The following is a 23749-nucleotide window of genomic DNA, read 5'->3' as shown; positions in this document are numbered from 1 at the left end:
TTTTGGCGGGGGCGAAGCCCCCTTCCTCAGCGGGTTACTTTCTGCCGTTCAGAGGGTCAATTAGAACTCTTAGGAGTCACTTACGATGTAAATGTGTTCTGCTCCTCAATTTGGATGCAATCAATTTGCGATTCGGAAAGGAGCCCCGATTTTTAAAATTGGGCCCCCCCGTTTACCTCCCAAGGGGAGCTAGAGGAGCTTCGGGACCATGAAATTTGGATTTCTCGAGGTCGAATACCTGAGAAACCGTCTTTTTCTGGAGAATCTACGTCAATTTTGAGACCAAAGAGAAATTATGGAGGGGGGTACTGTCCCCCTCTTTAGGGGGTCATTTTTGGGCCTTGGATGGTCCGATTTTGGATTTTTAGGGGTCAATTCCACGTGAAATTTTCCGTGCTTTTCAATTCTGATGCGATCTATCCGCAATTCGGTCGGGAACCGTGACTTTTAGTATCGTGACCCTCCCTTTACTCCCCAAGGGGGGATGGGGGGGGTTTCGGGACCACGAAATTCGGATTCCTTGGGGTCAATTCCCTATTCAACCCCGCGGTCTCCGACTTCGTAAGACCTAAAACAACCGAGAAAAAGGCCTGGTACGGGTGGTCTGAAACACCCTGTATGTGTTACATGCCGATTGCCGCGCCGAGGGCTTCTCCTTTTCATCTCAAGTCCACGCCATCATTTCTCCCTAAGTCGCGCCGTTCCAGGCCAAATTGTGTGTTGGGGTTCTCTCTTGACACGACTAATTAAAGGTGCTGTCTCTTGTATCACTCAGAGACGACAAAATTAGAAATTACTATGCTCTCAGGAAATGAGAGATTTTGTAGCCTTTTCTCGTTTGTAATTTTTTTTTCTAAATCCGATTTTTTTTTAATACCTGCATTTCAAAAATTGCAAAATTTGCCGCCCCCTAGATTTGCCGCCATGGGCCGCAGCCCACTTGACCACCCCCTTAATCCGGCCCTGCTTACAGCCCAAGATTGTTCCGAAAAAATGAAAACTCTGCACCCAGTTCATTGACTGTGTGCGTGCATGTGTAATTTTCAGCCACACTCAGTTGAAGAGACATGGCGGAACTAGGAACTTTTCGTGGAGGGCCAGAATGTCATTTCATCAAGAGGAGTAGGGGAGGGGGGCATAGAAAGACATCCCACTAAGGAGGATCTGCGAGACTTCGGTGGCTCTATAACAGGTTCGGGGGATTTTCCTCGCCTCAAAGGTGGGTCTGGGGGTTGGGTGGCCTGTGTAAAATTGTGGAATATTGAGTCCTCTCAGGGGAAATATTGGACCGCATTTTTCAATTAGGAACTACAATTTCAGACCCATCCATAAAAGCACCTACCTGCATAAAGAAAATTATGGCACATATGATGTTTCTATCTTGAGCCAGAAAGAGCCTCGCCAAGTTTAGCCCCTTTTTTTTTATACCCGAGTTGGTCAACCGGACAGCGCTCAAATGAAAGCCTATGGTAAGGCAAACTTCCATGTAAAGTTTCAACTTGAAGTGACCCCTGGTTTAAGCTGTACAGCGTTGCCAATTTTCCAGTTTCATGTGCTAAAATCAAGGATATTGGACTATTAATCCGGTGCATAAGTAGACTATTATACCCAAGTTGGTCAACGGATCTGGGCTCAAACGAAAGCTTATGGTAAGGCAAACTTCCAGGAAAAGTTTCAACTTGAAGTGAAACCTCGTTTAGGCTGTACAGCGTTGCCAATTTTCCATTTTTATGCGCTAAACTCACGAAATACTGAATCATCATGGTTCAACAGACTATTATACCCGAGTTGGTCAACGGGACAGGGCTCAAACGAAAGCTTATGGTAAGGCAAACTTCCAGGAAAAGTTTCAACTTGAAGTGAAACCTCGTTTAGGCTGTACAGCGTTGCCAATTTTCCATTTTTATGCGCTAAACTCACGAAATACTGAATCATCATGGTTCAACAGACTATTATACCCGAGTTGGTCAACGGGACAGGGCTCAAACGAAAGCTTATGGTAAGGCAAACTTCCAGGAAAAGTTTCAACTTGAAGTGAAACCTCGTTTAGGCTGTACAGCGTTGCCAATTTTCCATTTTTATGCGCTAAACTCACGAAATACTGAATCATCATGGTTCAACAGACTATTATACCCGAGTTGGTCAACGAGACAGGGCTCAAACGAAAGCTTATGGTAAGGCAAACTTCCAGGAAAAGTTTCAACTTGAAGTGAAACCTCGTTTAGGCTGTACAGCGTTGCCAATTTTCCATTTTTATGCGCTAAACTCACGAAATACTGAATCATCATGGTTCAACAGACTATTATACCCGAGTTGGTCAACGAGACAAGGCTCAAACGAAAGCTTATGGTAAGGCAAACTTCCAGGAAAAGTTTCAACTTGAAGTGAAACCTCGTTTAGGCTGTACAGCGTCGCCAATTTTCCATTTTTATGCGCTAAACTCACGAAATACTGAATCATTGCGTTCGGAATTCAATTTTCTCCGTATGTAGCGTTCATTTACTATCGAGTCGTAATGTTTAGCCCATACTCATCAAAGTTTTAGCCCATGAAGGTACGTTTTCCCCCAAAAATCTCGGAAAAACCCTAATTTTATGTTAAAAAAATTAATAATAAATTGGCAACACTGCTTCGAAAAGTTTACGATGGCCTTTAGTTGCGCTTCTATTCGATCTCAGGGTAGTATTCAGCTCGTAGACCGATGAACTAGTTTGTTTAATTATGATGCATTGGACTATTAGTCCCGAATTTCTTCATTTTGGCACATTAAAATGGAAAATTGGCAACGCTGTACAGCCTAAACGAGGTTTCACTTCAAGTTGAAACTTTTCCTGGAAGTTTGCCTTACCATAAGCTTTCGTTTGAGCCTTGTCTCGTTGACCAACTCGGGTATAATAGTCTGTTGAACCATGATGATTCAGTATTTCGTGAGTTTAGCGCATAAAAATGGAAAATTGGCAACGCTGTACAGCCCAAACGAGGTTTCACTTCAAGTTGAAACTTTTCCCGGAAGTTTGCCTTACCATAAGCTTTCGTTTGAGCCTTGTCTCGTTGACCAACTCGGGTATAATAGTCTGTTGAACCATGACGATTCAGTATTTCGTGAGTTTAGCGCATAAAAATGGAAAATTGGCAACGCTGTACAGCCTAAACGAGGTTTCACTTCAAGTTGAAACTTTTCCTGGAAGTTTGCCTTACCATAAGCTTTCGTTTGAGCCTTGTCTCGTTGACCAACTCGGGTATAATAGTCTGTTGAACCATGACGATTCAGTATTTCGTGAGTTTAGCGCATAAAAATGGAAAATTGGCAACGCTGTACAGCCTAAACGAGGTTTCACTTCAAGTTGAAACTTTTCCTGGAAGTTTGCCTTACCATAAGCTTTCGTTTGAGCCCTGTCCCGTTGACCAACTTGGGTATAATAGTCTACTTATGCACCGGACTAATAGTCCAATATCCTTGATTTTAGCACATGAAACTGGAAAATTGGCAACGCTGTACAGCTTAAACCAGGGGTCACTTCAAGTTGAAACTTTGCATGGAAGTTAGCCTTACCATAGGCTTTCATTTGAGCGCTGTCCGGTTGACCAACTCGGGTATAAAAAAAGGGGCTAAAAAACACCACTTTTTGGCGAGGCTCTTTTAGTTCTCAATTGTAAAATAAAATCCATTTATTTTGAGCTGTTCCTAATAGAAAAATCGATCCAATTACAATTGGATGAAAGATACATCTTGCACTCATTTAGCAAAATCCCTGATATTTCATAAAATGGGTCCGACCCATTTTAAGAAGATTTTTTGGGTCGAGAAGATTTCTGGGGGGAGGGGGGGTTCCTGCTCCCCTATTTCCGCCCACACTGGAAAATAGTCTCTTGGATCCAAAGTCCAGACTCTTAAAAAATTCGACAAGAAAAAATACTCTTGCTTCAATCGTATTTCCCCTTGAATCGAGAGTCCAGCCTCTTAATTTAAGCAGATTTCTTTTTTTTCTCAAGCAAATATCCGATTGATTCAAGAGTATTCTTTCTTGTCGAATTTGGACTCCGGATCCAAAAGACTTTTTTTTCCAGTGCGTGTAAAGAGACCCGCGCCACTTTCAAATGGACTTCCTTTAATTTGAGGATCAACTGACATTGGATTGATGATTTATTTTCAGTGAATGTCAAGACGTTGGTGGACGCATGGATGTCCTATGTGAGACGCAAGAATGTATCGTAGAAGAGGAGGTCATATCACAAATTAACCAGAATTCCAGAGAATTTGGCTGGCGAGCCGGCAATTACTCCGAGTTTTGGGGCAGACGCCTCGACGAGGGACTGGCTAAACGGCTTGGCAATCTGCACTCGAAGAAAAAGGTGAGCCTTCTTAATTTCAATATTTCCCCTCGCCGCATCCTGAATAATAATTTTCATTGATATCTTTCGTATTATTCCGTTCGCAAGAAAGCCGAGGCGCCTTCATTTTTTAGACATGCAACATGGACGTCCAATGAGCAAGAATACCGCCGTGCGAAGGAGAAACGCCGTATGAGCCTTCAGATGTTGCCATATTTCCTTCAATAAAAGTCAAATTTACCGGGAAAATTGTGAATCTTTCATCTCCAATTTTTCAGGAAATCTTCCTCGCGATTTAATCTTAAATATCTGAAAATGTCAAGGACAACTATACAAAGCTTTTTTCACTCATACAATTTTTATTCGAGGAAATTTGGCAACTATCGAATGTTCATACGACGTTCTTCCTTAGCACGGCAGAATTATTGTAACCAGGATGTATCATCATGTCGCGTCCAGCTCGACCAGAACGGGCAGAACAGGTACTCTAGACCACAAAATTCCTAGGGATATTCTGGGACAAAAGTTGCCCGAACATAGGAGTTAATTGTGGATGTTTGAAGTATGCTGTTTGAAAGAGATAGTTCCAAGAAAAATGTATGTTAAATTTTATTTTTCCACGTTCTCGCTCAGTGCACGAATTGGGCAGAATACGCACCTATCTACAACTTTGCGCTCTCTATTGGCGCCAAAAAAAAAAGAGAAAAAAAATATTTTTGTTCTCTTTGCAAAGAAAATTCTAAAAAAAATTAAAAAAATGATGTCGATTTGATCATCGTATCAAAAATAAAATAGGAGCGGAGATTTTCGAACACCGCAAACAAGATACGTGGTTGCGGACCTACGCCGCACAATGGATCGAGTCTATTAAAGAGGTCGGACATGAAATTTTTGACTAATACCGCAAATTTTAGCGTTTATTTCGTCACATTTTACATTTCAAGGAGTGCTTCGGATAGAAAATTTCACGAGAAAACCAATGGAACCACTTTTAGATCCTCGAAATTATGTGTAAACGGAGTTATAGGCGTTTAAAGATTCCAAATTTTGTCCGACCTATCCTATTGACTCGATCCACTGTGCGCCGTCGACTTTCCATCTTTTCCACCCGTCTCTGGCTCCTTTTAGCATAAATACGTCCATTTTGTTTTTAGCATTGAATTTCATCGTTTCACCCCTTTGTTTAACAGGTGCTGAAGATGGAGCCGTTGAAGCTGATGTACGACGCGGACTCGATACCGCGGAGCTTCGACTCGCGGAACGAGTGGCCGGGACTCATCACGGGTCCGATCGACCAGACCGGCGACTGCGCCGCCTCGTGGGCAGTGTCCACGGCGGCCGTCGCGTCCGACCGCTACGCCATCATGACCAAGCGCCCCATCACCCTGGCGCCCCAACACCTCCTGTCCTGCAACAGCAAGAGCCAGCAAGGCTGCAACGGCGGCCACCTCACCAGGGCATGGATCTTCATCAGAAAATTCGGGTGAGCATAGTTCCATATCCTAGTGCTTAAACTTAGAACCCCCCCCCCCCCCGCCCGACGCGACGCGACGCAGCTCAGTGCTCATGAGAGCTGGTTGCATTTTGCAAAGAGGATCCAGGAGCATTGCCGTGTTGCTAAGATTGTGCAACTGCATCCATAAAACTACTGTAATCGTGCGATTATACGGAATTCACATGGTAATTTGTGTCTTAAATTTACAGTTTTTAGCGTGTAAAATAGAAAATTTTTGTAGATGATCAAGTTTTTCTCTCAAGGCAAAAGGAGTCTGCACAATTTCAGCAACATTGCAATGCTCTTGGTTCCTTTTTGCAAAATGCAATCCAACTGATCTCTGTAGGCTGTAGCTCTGGTCAGCACTGTTTGTGAGATTTGGTCCTCGTGCATGAGCTTTGAACTGACACAGGTTAAAACTGACGTCGGTGCCTTTCGCAATAATGGAGAATTTGCGAGCAAATTTTTAATTGCTTCATCGGAAAGTACTTCAAGAGCTGATTATGTAGTATTTTTTATAATTATTTTCGGTTATGGGAGATAGTATACAAATAGATTTAAAAGTGAGAACATGCGCCGCCTAAAGACGTCATCTGGTGGCATTTTCCATTTAAACGCATTTTAGCAGATTAGATCATTTTGTCATATCTCCTCCAATAATTGATCGATTTATAAAACAAGGGTATCCTCGTGTTCAGCCTTGGTAGCGTCCATTCAAACACGGAATTCATCAAATTTCAGACACCCGCAAATTCTCCATTACTCGTTTTGACTGATCAATATAGCTCGTACCCGTCGTTTTAAATTAGAACCTTCAATGCAATGCATTGATTATAAAGAGATCCAACTGCTGGATCAATGTTTTTTTGAAAAACATTATAATTAAAAATCTGTTGAAACTCAATTAACTTTTGATTAAACAATTTTCCGCAGGCTGGTTCCCGAGTCGTGCTACAGTTGGGTAGCTGCCCAAACAGAATGCAGAGTACCCAAAAAGAAGAAGCTCCAAATGAGCAAGTGTCCTCAGGGCAGACCGTCACCTTTTACACCATTGTACAGAGTCGGGCCGGTCTACAAGTTAAAAAATGAAAAAGATATCATGTTTGATATTATGACGTCAGGGCCTGTGCAAGGTAAGTACCCTCGAGAATATCGCTGGGTTTTCCTCATTCCAGCGATAAATCACATTCATTCAGGGTGTCAACGTATTATCAAAGAATGCTTCCAGGAGTGATTCTAAATGGAAAATTGAACTTTTATGACGAGAGATAAGCATTGGTTTCGAAGAGGAATATTAACGGCTAAACTTTGAAAACACGTTCCTAAAAAAGGATGATTGATTCTTCAAGATTAAGTCGAAGAAATCGTGCCATTACATCGTTCGATGAAGCATATTAACTTCATTCATTACGTATTTGGAAACTTTGATAGAGGACCAATGTCCTTCGAGTGTAAAGAAAGAAAAAAAAGAAAGTTGTGGAGAGAATGAGAGATAAGAGACACGGCTGAGACAATAATTATCTTAGGAAATACACTATATTTCTTTGGCACGGCCCTTAACATGTTTAAAAGATGATCTTTCATGAACAATGTGTCTTCTTTATTTCAGCTACCATGAAAATATCGAGAGAATTCTTCCTATATAAAACCGGAGTTTACCACTGTTCAAGCGCCCCGAGTAATAAAAGAACAGGCTATCATGCGGTTCGAATTATCGGATGGGGCAGTGAATTCAGCCCTCTGACTAATAGAGAAGAACGATTTTGGGTGAGAAAATGCTCCAGTTTTTGTTTCAATTTTGTTTAATTGGCTTTAAATAAATACTTGTCGTCATTGATAGGGAGTAATGACGATTCCTCATATATCTTCATATCGATTACCAACGACAAACCTAACCTAACTCGAGGAATTTTTATTGAAGTAACCCTCCTTGTGATTAGCGTGAATTAAAAATCCTCGGAAATGACAAAAGAAAAACCCCCGAAAATGTATAAAAAAAATATCGATGCTGCCCTGCGCGAAGAATGGAGCATACAAGGCGATAATTTCGAAAAATAGTACGTAGGCAGGTTATGTTACGAGTTTCTATCCAACCTGCCCAGAGCCCGGAGGTTTTTCAAACAATTTAGACATCAGAATGCGCGTGGGTAAGAATCGCCTTAAAAACGGCGAGTATGCAACCGTGTGAAATTTGTGTCGAATTAGTTATCGTTCAGAGTAAAGGAGCGTTTGGTTATGATGGAAAATTTGTCTTGCCTGTCATATCCTCCATTTATACTTCAGACACTGTATTATTCCTAATTCCTTATTTAACTTCGTGTCTGGATAAAAATTACGTATGAACAAAAAACGGGTCTACGAGGCTAAATTGAATACAAGAAACCTGACCTGACCTGGATGTTCCGCTCCAATTACATGCTCAATGCTCAATATACATAACTGAAACTAAAAAATATAAGAATTCCCTTTTAAATTGAAGGAAAGAAGAAGGAGGAAGAGGAAGGAAGAGGAAGGAAAAAGAAAAAAAAAGAAGAAAAAAGAAGAAAAAAGAGATAAAAAAAAGAAAAAAGAAGAGAAAAAAGATAAAAAGAAGGAAAAAGATGACATAGGAAATAAACAAACATGGGGTAATGAACATGATAGTGGCCGAAACAGGGAAAAGACACAATCAAGTTTTCATTTTTGTTTTTTCTCTATCCCATTGGTTATAGGACATTTCGTCAACGATTTTTTGTCCGCGCACCTGTTTTTTCCAGTAATTTACGTCCGCGCGTTTTTTTCGGCACGGAGGTTTTGGTCCACGTGCCAGTTGAGACCCAAAGTTAATTGGTCCACATGTAATACAAACGACAATTGCTCACGACGTTTTTGGATGAAAATGTATAATGTCTTGGAAGAATAAGGGTTTGCTTGTTTTTTTTTTTTTTTTTTTTGGTTGTTTGATCCAACGGAGAATAATATATAATTGAGATTTTTGGTAAAAATGAGGGAGCATCAATTCCATTAGACAAAATTCACTAAAACTCTCTACACATCTTTGGTACAACAGGGACTTAATTATCATTCAAGAAATTCCCACCTTGTTATACCTGAACCGAATAAACCTCTTGATTTGCCTCAGCTAAAGGCTCTTAAATTTTTCCTGTGTACGATAAGTATCTTGATTTATTTTGCGAGGAAACAACTGTACTTTTAAAGGATGCCTGTCATTCTTAATACGTTCAATTTCGTATAATACTGTGCAACACCTCTGTTGTGAAATAGTTGCTTCAGGCGCCGCCGCGCGGCGGGCGGGCGAAACGCGCATCGGCGCCTACAAACCTAAGTGAATACTTCAAGCATTGTGCAATGCGCGAAGTATCCACTTAGGTTTGTAGGCGCCTCTGAGCCTCTCTCAGCTCTGGCAGCACGCCGCTCCGCTCTGTTAGGCTCTAATATTTATACTCGCATATTCAGCGTTTTTTTGAAATGTTTGCACACTCTGCATTGATTATTCTCATTTAAATTGATGAAAAAAAAATAAGTATCAATTTATCAAAGGAGAGTAATAATATAATGTGTCTGTTAAATATTGGTGGTTCCGTGTCAAATTCAATGATTTCCAAGGCACTTTAATTTTTTATTTTACATTTTGTACTTTTAATGTACTTGTACGTGTGGGCGTAAACTACTGGACAAAAAAGGTGCGCGGACAAAAAATCGTTGACAAAATGTCCTGAAACGATCCCATTCTAATGGTTCTTTTTTGTTAAAAACTATTTTTAGTCTTCTCGCCGTTCTCTGGTTGGTATCTTCAAGTAAGGCAATGGCAATATATTGTGAAATGCATTTTTCCCGATCAATTTAATCAAATTTCTCCTCGGTGTAAATCGTGTTTATCTATAACAAGTTTCATTTTTCTTACTTTCAGATCGTTTCTAACTCTTGGGGTCCTTCGTGGGGAGAAAGAGGCTACTTCCGGATCCGACGGGGGTCCAACGAATGCGAAATCGAAAGTTTCGTGATAGCCGCGTGGGGATCGCCCAGTGACGTCAACAACTTGATCAACTCGGGAAAATACAACATCGACTCACTCGTGGATCAAGCTCACAACATGACCGACGTCAGAAATGACTTGATGAGGCGGAAATAAACCGTCCAAAAAATGTTGCCTTTTTGTAAAACTTGAATATAGTCTCCATGTAGATATGTACCATACGTCTTGGAATAATGTATAGATACTAAGTTGCATCTAGCGAAAAAAAAAATGTTAACAAATTCGAAACATTACACATTTAAATATTAGTTTCTCATAAGTGAAAAGATCGTCTTAGTCGGTAAACGTGGAGGTTTTTCGGAAAGAGGGCTGTACAGTGTACCCTGGAGGCAACATTGAATTACGCAACTGAGCGATGATAAATTAGTTACCCACTTGATTGTTTTTACATAAACGAGTCTCAAAATTACACAAACGATGAAAAAACACCAATGAATGAGAAATATTTTAAATCGATGGAACGATTGAATGAGACCCACTGAATATAAAAATTCATTTTGAAAGAGAGAATAAAAATTTGATTTTGTGAGCTTTTGATGGTTGAAAGGATGTAAAAATGTTGCTTTTGGCTATTCCACCGATTTCCTGATTACCGGTCATGAACCAAAATTCATGTGTACGATCACCAAGTCAGTTACTGCGAAATATGTGAATATCGTTGAATTAACGCTACGTAAGCCCTTTTTACGAGAAGCCTCTCAACTTGATGTGTTGTTCTAAAACTTATATCTCATAATTTAGGGCGATAAGGTTGAAATTCACACTCCACTTGAAATTAATGACGAGGGATAGAGGTCTAAATTTACTTCCGCTCGTGTTGGCAAATTTTCCTATCATCTCAGTCGGTAGCTTTTTGGATAACCTTGATCGACAAAAAACATTGCATCATAGAGCTTTATCCATCACGGTAGAACATTTTCCGGCAATATCCGCACCCAAAAAAAAGGCGTACCCGGAGTCGAAATTTTCCGTTAAGGCTATCGCGATTCGACCAAAACGCTGTAAATTCGGCGTAGTGTTCGGCGCTTTGGCAGTTTTACTGAAAATCTCGGCTCCAGTTGGTAGTTTCCGGGATGTGGATGCTGTCGAAAAATGCTTACCGTGTAAAGATGAGGTATTAATATCCTTAGGAGCTGTCATAAAAACCTCGCCGACGAAGTAATACTAAACTGTAAAATTTGTATTTTCGGAAGTGTCGTACTGTATATTACTTTTAAAACTTCCTAGCTTAGAAGTTCGTTACCTGTAATGTGTATTATAGATTAAGGTTACGTTGTACAGATATTACACCAGTTCATTATACACTGTTGTACCAGGGGCGTTGAAACCCCAATAGAGTTAATTCTAGTTCCAACAAGTCAGAATTAGTTTTCACAAATCCTGCACATCCGAATCAATTTGTTTTCATGCGTTTGTTGGCAACACTAGCTCTCGTTATGGCCCCAAGTTAGATAGAGAGAAATCAAACCATATTTTGGAAATCGAGTCAAGAGTAGTTATGAGCTCAGTCGGTCGTGGATTTTCTGTCAAAGAACCAAAGTTGGGAAAAATTACTGCATTCAAGATAAGAGAGGTTCACAGTTTTTTGCTACTTTATGGGACAATAGAACTTCAAACCATTATTCTTTTTTAACTGAGAAGAATTAGACTTGGGTTTTTTGAGCTAAGCTAAGGTCGATTGGAGAAACGAGTAATTTTGAGCTGCCAGGCAGGATTGATTACTTTTGATTACATTTTGCAATAAGGAGCCACTATTTCTGGCTTATTTTAGAAACACCATATATGCCACTGGTTTCCCTCATGCAGATACGTGCTTTTATGGAAAAGCCAGAGATAGTGGTTCCTTATTGCAAAATTTAATCCATAATATCGTTGTTCTCGCATTTTTCCTCTTGGTTCGTCTTGATTGTCAGCTTCACGCAGGTTTATTAAAAGGCTTGTCTCTGAGGAACGGTTCTTTAATATTACTGCCATCAGTCTCTCTCTCTTGCAGTTTTGGTAATTTTTGAAATCTTTTAAGTATTGCCTCCTTGTGAATAAATAATAATACTGGCATTTTGTAACGAGAAAGTGATTGATTTAAGTAATAAATTATTGTAAAAAAACGAAATCGTTCGTCTGATTTTTTGAAAGGACGTCATTTCATCAGAAACTTTGCATTTAAGCAGATGTTATCCTTATCGGTGAGTACCACATCGAATCAATGTACGAAACGCATTGTTCTGTGAAGCGCGTCCAATCCACTGATTTAAATGTTAATGTTACCTAAATCGACGGCGTAAGTCCGCAATCACATATCTCGTTTGGGGTGTCTGAAATCTCCGCCTCTTTGTTATTTTTTTAAAGGAGAACAAATTGATATCATTCCTTGACGTTTTTTTCAGAATTTTCTTCGGACAGAGAAGAAAAATCACGGCAGTTTTAAAGAATTGCCGTTGATTAGTTTTCCGTTTAAAAAATGAAGTATGACAGGAAGCCTGCGACGTCGCTAACCGAGTTATGTGATTGCCGACTGACACCGTCGAAATGTTCCTTTATTTTCTAGCGGATTCGCAGGATTATTGCTCATTGAGGCGCGTTTAGAACACGGTAGTAGTAACACGCGATCTCTTTTGGAATTCCGCCTAGGAATTGATAGACCTGCATTCTAGTATCAGTTGTGGTAGCGTCATATTTTGCAGGCGCTTTATCAGTTCGTCACTTGTATATGCGCGAAATGCACTCTCTTTTGAAGATTCTTTTTTTTAATCCAAAATTTTGCTACATTCGACACAGTGAAAACATTAATCGCCAAATGCAGGAGAATTTTATACGTAAAAATTCCGTTCCATGTTTGTAATAATTGAGCAAATGGATAGTACATGAACTATATTCACTTTATTTTGTTTCTATTTTTTTAAATCAATGCATGAATATATCTCATATACACATACCATTAAAACACATCCTTTTAGAGTGTAACTATTTGAGGCAAGTACTAATAGCTACAAAGTAAATAATATACGTAGACACAATCTACTTATGTTGTTCCACTTGGTCATTATTTTCTTTCCAGTGTAATTTCTGCGGATCAGAAATCATAAAGATGTAATAAAACACAGTGCCGCTGATATTAGTATTTGTGCAATTCAGTCCGTTCGATAATACTCGCCTGAGATTTATAATGTGAACGAATAAAAGGTTTGATGGACAGAGAGATAATACCTTTGTTTGTGACGGCATTCACTTGACGCCAAGCATCAAAAATAGAGTTAAGTTCAGGCCACAAATTCGTTTTGGCGCATCCAATGAGGGAAAAAAAGTTCGGTCTTAGAAACCGAATGTTCAGTGTTCCATGCAGACTGAACTATTCAGTTCATCAAACCGAACCTCCGGCCCATTTTCCGAATTTTCGGTTCACGTATCTAAGTTTTCAGACTATAAACTGAACTTACCGTTCATGTAACGGAACTTACAGTCCATAAAACTTAAAACGATTAATGTGACCGAAAGGAGTTATGAAAATACACTGAAGTTTAGTTACATGAATTGAAAGTTCGGTTGAATGAACTTTGGTTGCAAAAACCGTAAGTTGGGGTCGAAAACCTTAGTAGACGGCCGATACCGTTCGGCCCATGATAATACACATTTACCATTTTCAGGGTTTGCCTCAAAAACTTTCCTCGTTCTCTCACCTCAATTCTGAGGTACCAAAAAAACGGGTTGGATAATTTCGACCAAAATAATCGAAATTGCTCTTATGCGCCACCTTCTTGGTACTGTGTGGTAAACTTATTGAAATTGCACTCCAACTTATTGGTGTAGCACCAATTAGATAGAGCTCAACCCAATACGTTAGATTGTAATCCACCCCAAATAAGTTTACTCTCTTTTAGACTGCGACAAAAGATCTGCCATCTTGATTCTTCCATTTACTTTACATGCCATAGTGACGTCAGACGATCCTCTATCGCAGTTTAGAAGAGCGTAAACTCATTTAGCGTTGACTACACAACTCCCATACGTCGGAGTGCAACTCCAATAAGCTTACTGGACCGTACCGTGTAGTTGATGCACATCAATTTAGGAGCTTGGAGGACAAGGCGCACAAGTGCAATTTTTTGAAAAAAAAAAATTGAGATATTCATGAACTTAACTAAAACCAGTTTGAAAGTATATTCTGTGAAAAATTCACAACTAAAACCCAACTTTAAATAATCAAAACGTGAGTTAAACTTCCTTTCCACCATAAGGCTCCATGTAATTTTGAAACTTTAAAGACGAATTTCTCGAAGTAGCAAAAACTGTACTTACGAGCCTTGTCCTCTAAGCATCTTAATTTAGGTTAGCTGTTCCCGGAGACAAGAGACCCTCCACTGGCCTCTAGGCGACAGGCGTTTACTTTTGGGGACTCGACACTTCCTTATGGACGATTCGTGGGGAGCAACAGTCATTATTCTTTTTTCGGTTGTTGACCTACCCACTTGGTGGATAAAAAGCTTCGGGTGACGTCATGAGCCTAACAATTTTCCCAAACTTCGGTCAGTTTGCTAAACGAAACTGCTAACCCGTTGTTAACCATCAACAGTACGTAGGTCAACACTTGAATAGCGCTGTCTCCACTCGTCAAAATGGAAGCTCAAAATGAATCGATTTCAACGATAAATGGCTCGAAGTCGGGACTTGATGCGATTGATGAGTGTTGCAAATCAAAATAGAGCTGCGCGACTCTATTTTGATCAACAATCGCGAACAGATCGTATTGATTGATTCACTTTGAGCTTCCATTTTGACGACATTTTGACTAGTGGACACAGGGCTATTGTTGAAGTCCCGAAAGTAAAAGCTTCCACCATTGCCAAGATACTGGTGGAGGGTCTCTTGTCTCTGACTATGCCGAAATTAACCAAACCTTTTTTTTCCAGTAGAGTTTTCAGGGCACCTCTCTTGCACTCTTATGGGGGGGGGGGGGGGCTTTCAGAAGCCATCACCAACGCGATCAGAACGACTACCATAATCGGAGCTCTTGATGGTACCGGTGTCCATCCTGGAGGAATGCCTGGTGCTCTGTCCCTGCACGTGGAACTGGGACCTGCCGAGGGTTCCAAGCTCGCTGGGTTCACACTCGAACTCGTCCTCCTCGGAGTCATCTCCTTCGTCGGCGGTGGCCTCCTGGTACTGCTGGTACTCGGACACCAGGTCGATCATGTTCGACTGCGCCTCCGTGAACTCCATCTCGTCCATCCCCTCGTTGACGTACCAGTGGAGGAAGGCCCGCTTGTGGAACATGGAGACGAACTGGTCGGAGATCCGCTTGAAGAGGTCCTGGATCGCCGTCGTGTTCCCGATGAACGTCGCCGACATCTTCAGGCTCCGCGGCGGGATGTCGCAGACGGCCGTCTTGCAGTTGTTCGGGATCCACTCCACGAAGAACGCCGAGTTCTTGTTCTGCACGTTCATCATCTGCTCGTCTACCTGGAAATTCAACGGAAGTAGCAACTTAGCCACTAAACGAATTGTCCTTCGTCAACTACCTAAGACCCGGAGATTTCACAATTTTTACTGTGCTTCCGTCCTGAGTTCATTTTAACTTTTTACATTTTTACTTTTCGCATCGTCGAAAATTGCGAAAAAATTAATCTCCCTTTTTTGCAGCATGAAATAAAACATCAAAGTTTGCCTATACTGGTTATTCAATGGTGTCAGTGCAGCGATTTGCCATCGGGTCTCTAGCACTACTAAAATAAATAGCGAGGTATCTTGTTCTGGAGATTTAGGCGGTTAAAGTAAATCCAAGTTATCAAGGGACGGATCCATCACTATAATTGTGCCCTGCTACACTTTACTTACTTTTCTCCTTTGGTTTACAACCCTGTCGATCTGGTTGAAAAAGTCGACCAAATCCAATCGCGGAAATTCGCCTAAATGATGAAAGAAAAACGTCATGATATCTGCTACTAATAATACTATACTACTAACATTCCGATCTTAGCGCTTCCGTGCACTCTGCGACACCCAACCGCCTCAGATAGCGATCCTGCCGGAGCTCCCCCGGTAAATCGCACTTTCTCATTTCCTGCCTTATTCTATCAATCCACGATTTGGCAGGAGCCTCCTCTGCGCGGGATATCAAAATGACGCGTGATGGCGTCATGATATGGACTACATTTTGCAAGAAGGAACCACTATTTCTGGCTCATTTTAGAAACAACATATATGCCACTGGTTTCCCTATGCAGAAAGGTGATTTTATGAAGGAGCCAGAGATAGTGGTTCCTTATTGCAAAATGCAATCCATACCCAAACGCCACATATGCCTGTCTTCCCAGAGGTTCTCGGGCAACTGACACCGCAACATCTCTTCGTCAACGCCCTGCCGCCAACCCTTTACGGGACGTCCCCGTCGCCGTGTAATCCATATCTAAGTCTGGAAATATAAATCAATTACCTCTTTCATGGACATCTTGCCGCGGAAGATGGCGGCGACGGTGAGGTACTTGCCGTGCTTGGGGTCGCAGGCGGCCATCATGTTGCGGGAGTCGAACATCTGCTGGACGAGCTGGGGGACGGTGATGGCGCGGTACTGGTGGCTCCCGTGGGCGGCGAGGGGCGCGAAGCCGGGCATGAAGAAGTGGAGCCGGGGGAACGGCACCATGTTCACGGCCAGCTTCCGCAGGTCCGAGTTGAGCTGCCCGGGGAACCGTAGACAAGTCGTCACCCCGGACATGGTCGCCGACACCAGCCGGTTGAGGTCCCCGTAGTTGGGGGTCGTCAGCTTCAGCGTCCGGAAGCAAATGTCGTAGAGGGCTTCGTTGTCGATGCAGAACGACTCGTCCGTGTATTCCACCAGCTCGTGGACAGACAGCGTCGCGTTGTATGGCTCTACCACCGTGTCCGAGACCTGGGGGTCGGAGCAAAATGACAATGAATAGGGGTGTCACTTTAGCGGGCTGATTTTTGAAATTGGTAGGTGAAGCAATAGACAAAGAAGACGAAGAGAAAATCGAAGCGATCCTACTGGTGAAAGCAGATGTTTGCGATCAGAGACAAGAGACCCTCCATTGGTCCATTGGTAATTTGGCAATGTTGGAAGCTTTTACTTTCGGGACCTCAACTTTCAACTGTTGACCGACCAAGTCCGTGACACACTAGTGAGTGTTTTTTTTAAAAAAAAATGTTAAGTATTTATTTGTTGATCATCTGTCTTGTGCGGGTCTCCAAAAGTTTTACTGATTAATATTACTCGTAATTATAGATTTTTGCATTTAAATTGCACGCCAAGCGTCACTATGACGGTCTCAGTAATATGAAAATATGGCAATCTCAATCTTCACCTAAACTCAAGCCATATACAAGTTGAACAACACAGTGCGAGAAAGAAATAATACTGGATTGAGTAGTCTGCTAAAGCCGTTGTAGTGCGCACTTTGACTCGCGTAGGGTTGTTTTTTCTTTTAGACCGGGCAATTTAGTTCCCGAAACCAATGGATAATAAAAACGTTAATATCTTAGCTAGATAGTGATTTCAGTAGTTTTCGTTACGCGAATCGTGTTCTGCGTGAAATTCTGTGTAGGAATCATGTATCTGAGTGCATGAATTCGTGACTTGTTTAATGGTCCATTGAATGTAAAAAAGCGAACATAGAAAACTTTCCTAACTTTTCTCAGAAAAAATATTTTAAAGGAAAAAACGAGGCTACGTTGGACTGCTCATACGGTGTCGAAACACAACATGGGCCTTTTAAACCCCATTGTTCGATGCCGCGATTATCCTAACGCGAGTTCGAATAATCGCGCCAAACACGGTGCGGTCGGTGTCAAGCTCATATCAGCGCCTGCAAGACTGTAGGAATACTTCACGCATTGCGCCAAACAGTGCGGTCGGCGTCAAACGCCTATTAGCGCCTACAAGACTGCATGAATACTTCTCGCATTGCACCAAACGCAATGCGAGAGTTATTTGCGATAACTATTTGATCTACGGGTGTAGGCACCTTGCCGCTAACTGGATTGAAGGCGCATCACACCGTGAAGATGACTCGACACTCGACCGCGCTCCCTTCCCTAGCTTGCGCGACGCTAAAATCGCCGTAAAACTAGGAGCACGCGTCATTTATTTTGACTGTCTGACTGTCCCTGCCCGGTTTTTACCACAATTAAAGGGAAAATAATTATCTTAATTGCAACGATTCAGCAACTCGGGCGATTTTTAACGATGCAGCGATTCTGAAACTTGAGGTAATTAACTGAAAACTCTACAGGTAAGCAAAAATGACTACAATAAAAAGTCTCTCAGAACGTATGCCTCTGTTCTAGTCCCTTGAAGTAAGATCATAGATTCACACTAAATTTTTCTCTCAAAAAATGGCAACAATGAATGTGCACTTTTGGCTCGGATATCACGCACTTGATGACTACGTGAAGGTTGAGGATTTAGTGTGTGAGAAGCTTTCTCAACAACGCAGCGCGATGCGGTGTGTTGGAGGGTATAACGCGTGTAATTTCCACGGCCGGCGCACAATAGATCGAGTCAATAGGAGAGGTCGGACAAAATTCAGGAAACTTTAAACGCTTATAACTCCGTTTAAACAAAACTTTGAGGTTCTAAAAGTGGTTTCATTGGTTTCCTCGTGAAATTTTCTGTCAGTGTCACCCCTTAAAATTTAAAATCTGACGGAATAAACATCAAAATTTGCAGCTTAAGTGAAAAATTCATGTCCGACCTCTCAAATTGACTCGATCCACTGTGCGGCGCGGCGTCTCACAGTCACCTCCGACAGTCCCACCCACGCCTGCGCCAATTATTGATGGAGATAGCTCACACGAATGAGTTTCTAAAATCATTTTCTTTTTCTCAACCGAGTCAGATGCTGGAACCGAAGAAATCTCCAAGGCCTCAGTTTCTAGTCCGAGAACAATCAAAAGTAAATCTTTAGAGCCGCGAAACTTTCAGGTTATTCATTACGGGCCGAAGGCAATTTCGATTGGCAGTATGCGTGAGATCAGATACGCCACTGAAGGGAAGAGAGGGGAAGATCCGAGAAAATCATTCGTCTGGACATGCATAGGTCAACGGATCAAAGTCTCTTGGGAAAGTTAGGTGCTGGAAACGGGAGTAGAAAATGCTCGAAAGAACCCTGAGAAATTTCGTGAGCTCATTCAGAGCCCGAGCCATATTATTAATGCAAAGTGGAATTGAATCAGTGAGAAGGAAAACACACCAACTCGAAAAAATGAAAATAATTAAGACACACTCAAAACTGCACAGTAGGTGAACAGGTTATTCTGAGAAAAAGATTGTTGGTGCCAAAAGACAAGTACTTCAGGACACTTTAAAGGTCCAGGTTGGAGCAGATGCGCTAATTCCAATGACCTCTACAAAAATGATCTGTCTCAAATGATAATTGAGCATTTTCAAGTTACGGAGTTGGTGTGTTTTCGTTCTCACTGATTCAATTAGCACCATACGAGCTCATGACACTCTGAAAAAAGAGTGGATTTTGCTTCTTAAAAGCGTAAGTCATTCCGTAAAGAAAATAGATTCCGCTCCGCATTTATATAACTCGGGATTTTTAGGTGCTATAGACTTCGGCACAGAATTTCACTCCAAAATTTTAAACAGTGTTCCTGACGAGAAGAGCCGACTTGAACATTGGCGGACCCAAGGGGGGCGTAGGGGCGTAGGGGGCGTTTCCTCTCCCTTCCTCTCGTACACTCATAACGAAGGTAGTAGTAATAGAAAAATGGAAGAGATAATGAAAGAGAGAAAGAAAGAAAGAAATAATGAAAGAAGGAAGGAAGAAACGGAAAATAGGGAAAGGGAGGACGCTTATATTTGGTAATTATTCACGACAAAATTGACTCAAACTGCATAATAGAAGCTTTAAACTTTCGAAAATTTTAAGGGAGAAGCTCCATGCACCGCCCTCCCTCTCCGTCCCCTCGCCTCCCCTCCATCCCCGTTCGGAATGTCTGTATCTGCCTATGAAGGACTCTATACCTACGACTATGAATACGGCCCATGTTGATAAATAATATATGAAACTTACTTTGGGTGAGGGGACGATACTGAAGGTGTTCATGATCCTGTCAGGATACTCCTCTCTGATTTTCTGGATAATGAGCGTTCCCATTCCGGAGCCGGTGCCCCCGCCGAGGGAGTGAGTGAGTTGGAATCCTTGGAGACAGTCGCAGTTCTCGGCCTCCTTCCTGGTGACGTCCAGGACGGCGTCCACCAGCTCCGCGCCCTCTGTGTAGTGCCCTTTGGCCCAATTATTCCCGGCCCCGCTCTGCCCGAAAACGAAGTTATCCGGCCGGTAGATCTGCCCGTACGGCCCGGATCTCACCGAATCCATCGTGCCCGGCTCCAGATCGATCAGCACGGCTCGGGGAACGTATTTCCCACCTGGAAACGGTACCACTTTGATTAATTGTCCAAATCCCCCACGATAGATATGAAAGAGCATAAATTATCCGCTATAATCCGCTATTATAATCGTTACATCCATCGGTGCGGTTGAGGACTTCATTTTTTTCTACTTTTTCTTTCTAATATTTTACTGTGATCTTCTGCAGTTTCCAGAATTTTGCACATTGTTGACATAAATTGAAATAGAATGGATGTTATGAACAACCGAAAAGTTCATATTTTACATATCGACGGTGTAAGTCGGCAATCACATAACTCGGTTTGTGACGTCGCGTCGCACACCTCCTGTCATACTTTATTTTTTAAACGGAAAACTACTCAACGGCAATTCTTTAAAACTGCCGTGATTTTCCTTCTCTCTGCGAAGAAAATTCTGCAAAGACGTCAATTTGCTCTCCTTTAAAAAAAAATGAGGCGGAGATTTTCAGACACCAAGAACGAGTTATGTGATTGCCGACTTACACCATCGATATGTTATTTGCTACGTTATGTTATACGAGGACTTTACTGATTTAGTTTATTTTACATGATGCTGGCCAATAACTCATAGGTAATCTTTCCAATTTTTTTGTAGAAGTTTTTGCTAGAAAAAAGAAAATTATTTTTCCAAGGTACCCCCCCCCCCCCCCCCCGGCACGAACCATACCGTGTTGACTGTCAACTGGGCTGCAGAGTTTAGCAGAGAGACGCCAAGGCACATTATCGACATCTGACTGGGTTGGCCTTAACCCTTGATATGTGAGTTTTAGCTTCTATTCCGTCCTGCATGTATTTTCATTTCATCCGGTTGAAAATGGGAACCTTAAAACGTCTCGGCTCAAGTAATACATTTTTTTTTGGTGTTTATCTTTTTTCTTTTACATTTAATTTATTGAAATAGGTGAAATTTGGACCCACTTCCCTCTGTTTCAACGAAACGCAACTTTATCCTCTCAGACTCAGTTCAGACTGATATTGTTTGATATTAAGTGGAGAAGCATACTGATTTGCGAAATCATCGGTGCGCATAGGGCTTTAAACTGGAAATAATAACCGGTCAATTTTACGAAAATCATGAATTTCACGCTCCGTGCTTTTAAGCAGCTCGTGAGTGCATCAGAGTGCGATCCAAAGCAAAAACATTTCCCAACTTAATTAATTGTGCATACGGTAAGATTTTTTGCCTACGCTATAATTTGAAGGAGTTTTCTTTGCTCAGCCGTTGTTCACAGTTTCTTAATCAAGTTGATGTTCGGCTTGTTTGGCACCCTATTTAAAGTCAAGAAAACTGTATATTGTCACTTGTCAAATAGTGGATAGAAATGTACATAATAGTCAAAAATTAATTGTTTAAAGTGAGATTTTATCAAAGTTACATAGATTGAATCCTGACTTTCCTTTTCCCCATGAAAAGAGTTACCGGAAAAAAATCTCGAATAATCATGGTGCGCAAAATAGAAACTTCACAGTATTCCTAACCAAATAAGACTTACCGGAGGCTTCATTGTAGTAAACATTAATCCTCTCCAACTGCAAATCGGAGTCTCCGGAGTAAACGCCGCAGGGGTCAATGCCATGTTCACCGGAAATCACCTCCCAAAACTACCAACAGAAAATTGTTAGAACTCACTTTCTCAATGAATTTAGTAAAAATTATATAATCGACTGACTGCAGCTTATTTAAAATTATATATTCGACTAACTGTAGCCACTCAATTATTTTACCACTTTCTTTCTCAACTCTTATGATATTAAGTAATTAATCTGTTGTTACTTCTACATGCATTACTTATAATTTAAGCTAATTGTATACATTTCCTGTATTGGAAGCTTACAATAAAATAAATCTTTAAAAAAAATGAATGAAACTTGACAATCACGTCGAGTTCCATACAGATGGCTACATAGTCCTTCCCCTTCGTGATCTGTTCATTCTACGTTCTTTTGGATTAAGTCGATTAGTATGGTTAGTTTGCTCTCAATCTGATTCATTCCCTTAGGTGGCTTAGTCAGAATTCTAGCAAAGCGATATTATGAAAATCCTCCACTTCAAATTGGAATTAAGATTGCCTCCAATGAATGGACAAAATGAGGTTTAGAAAGCATCAAAAAGGAAAACATTTCAAATTTTGAAATATAAACGGTACAACTAGGTGATAAATTTTATTAATATAGTACGTAAGTGTCGTAAGTATAGTATGTCTGAACAATTTCAACTTTCCTGTGCGAGATATATGCTGATGTGCACGACTGTCGATTCTGTGGTGAGATGTAAAAACATGCGTATGAAAGAAGTTGAAAACAAATAATCCTACCTTGGCTCCAATTTGATTTCCGCATTGTCCAACTTGTAGGTGACAAATTTCCCTCATGGTGCTTGTTCTGCGGTTTGATTGATTTTTTAAACTGAGTCCTCTAAACGCGAGCTAGGTAATCAGTATTTCCGTGAGAAATGTTTAGCGGCTCTAAAAAATATTTCTCATTTTTATTATGACTTATCACTGTGCAATCATATGCTGATGGAAAATATTGAAATGAATGAAACAGCTGTTCCGTTGACAGCGTCGCAATATTTAAACCAAACCAATGTTTATATTTTTTGTTCCCATCAGGTGATTCTTCTCAGGAAGGAAAGAAACATCGATATATCGAACAAATTTTGCTAAAATACGAGTTTTGCTTTTCAATCTTTGCAAAAAAAGCTGAAACAGTGTAAAAGCAAACTTCAGCAGTCTATTGGTTAAAAATCTCTCCCAAACCCCTAGATTAAAACCGAATTTGACTTACCTAACGCTGTGTTCGAGATGACTAATCGAACGAAATACTTCGCGTCTAGTCTAATTTGGTTTTAATTTAGGTTTTCGAGGAGATTGCTCATTTGTTACAGCTCTTTTTTTGCAAAAAGCGAAAAGAAAAACTCGTATTTTAGCAATCGATACATTAAACAGGTGAGATTGTATCGATATCGATTGGTTCAGCATGTAAACATATCCTCAAAATTGTATTGGGTACTCTGAAGGAACGGGTTTCTTGCGCGCGTGATCAATTGTGCTGAACTTTTACCAAGTAGATTGTCAATCACTCCAAAAAAAAAAAAAAATTATTCTTATGAGTATTAAATGGGAATGAAAAGTGCAATTGTTAGGCATTTTCTCATTTTCAGCTTTTCCTAAATCCAAAATTTTTTAATTGAGATACCTATGTTCTCATGTTTTGAACCAAACGATACACCGAACCACTATCGCATACGATCATTTTGTTCGATTCAGCGATGTTTGTTTACTTCCTGGGAGGAATCTACTCCACAAATCCTAAGCAATTTTTCCTTGAGTGGAGCAATTTTTGATGATGTTCTTTGGTCGTTAAAATCATGTTACAAATATGCGGTACTGTAGGTTTCATGGAGAGACCCTATTTTCGGAAGTCCACTTTTTCCCCCGTCGAAAGATAGAGCAACCTGTACAGGAACCGAAATTCAGTTTCTTTGACCGGAAAGTTC

At 41.0% G+C, this 23749-nt stretch overlaps 2 protein-coding genes across 3 annotated transcripts in view; one reads left to right on the top strand and one right to left on the bottom strand.

Moving 5' to 3' along the window:
* Window positions 1–11973, top strand: part of LOC109041953 (tubulointerstitial nephritis antigen-like) — a 38139-nt gene extending 26166 nt beyond the window's left edge. The window contains exons 4-8 of the mRNA XM_019058473.2: window positions 4155–4353; window positions 5523–5815; window positions 6761–6960; window positions 7437–7594; window positions 9738–11973. Coding sequence (XP_018914018.1) covers window positions 4155–4353; window positions 5523–5815; window positions 6761–6960; window positions 7437–7594; window positions 9738–9959 — 1072 coding nt within the window. The 3' untranslated portion in view covers window positions 9960–11973. The remainder of the gene's footprint in view (window positions 1–4154; window positions 4354–5522; window positions 5816–6760; window positions 6961–7436; window positions 7595–9737) is intronic.
* Window positions 11974–12721: 748 nt separating this feature from the next.
* On the bottom strand, window positions 12722–23262 carry LOC109041952 (tubulin beta-4 chain). 2 transcript variants are annotated; one of them, XR_011899477.1, is made up of 6 exons: window positions 22566–23262; window positions 21744–21852; window positions 19892–20247; window positions 16291–16743; window positions 14755–15317; window positions 12722–12926 (listed from the first exon to the last, which is right to left on the bottom strand). XR_011899477.1 is itself a non-coding variant. In XM_019058472.2 (5 exons), the coding sequence occupies exons 1-5, from the start codon at window positions 22620–22622 to the stop codon at window positions 14820–14822; spliced, it is 1473 nt and encodes a 490-aa protein (XP_018914017.1). In that variant the 5' UTR covers window positions 22623–23262; the 3' UTR covers window positions 12722–14819. The 2 variants fall into 2 exon arrangements, 1 of the variants encoding a protein (XP_018914017.1); XM_019058472.2 differs by having other exon boundaries at window positions 12722–15317.
* Between the last annotated feature and the right edge of the window lie 487 nt (window positions 23263–23749).

The sequence above is a fragment of the Bemisia tabaci genome, chromosome 3 (assembly GCF_918797505.1).
Source record: "Bemisia tabaci chromosome 3, PGI_BMITA_v3".
Taxonomy (NCBI): domain Eukaryota; kingdom Metazoa; phylum Arthropoda; class Insecta; order Hemiptera; family Aleyrodidae; genus Bemisia; species Bemisia tabaci.
Note: the sequence above shows the minus strand (reverse complement) of the source record. Positions and strands in the feature narration are given on the sequence as shown.

Coding starts and splice junctions, on each gene's coding strand:
- LOC109041952 (XM_019058472.2), bottom strand. CDS start 22,622: ATGAGGGAAATTTGTCACCTACAAGTTGGACAATGCGGAAATCAAATT. Junction 20,248..21,743: donor TTACTACAATGAAGCCTCCG/GTAAGTCTTATT, acceptor TACCGTTTCCAG/GTGGGAAATACGTTCCCCGA. Junction 15,318..16,290: donor GCAAGATGTCCATGAAAGAG/GTAATTGATTTA, acceptor TTGAATTTCCAG/GTAGACGAGCAGATGATGAA.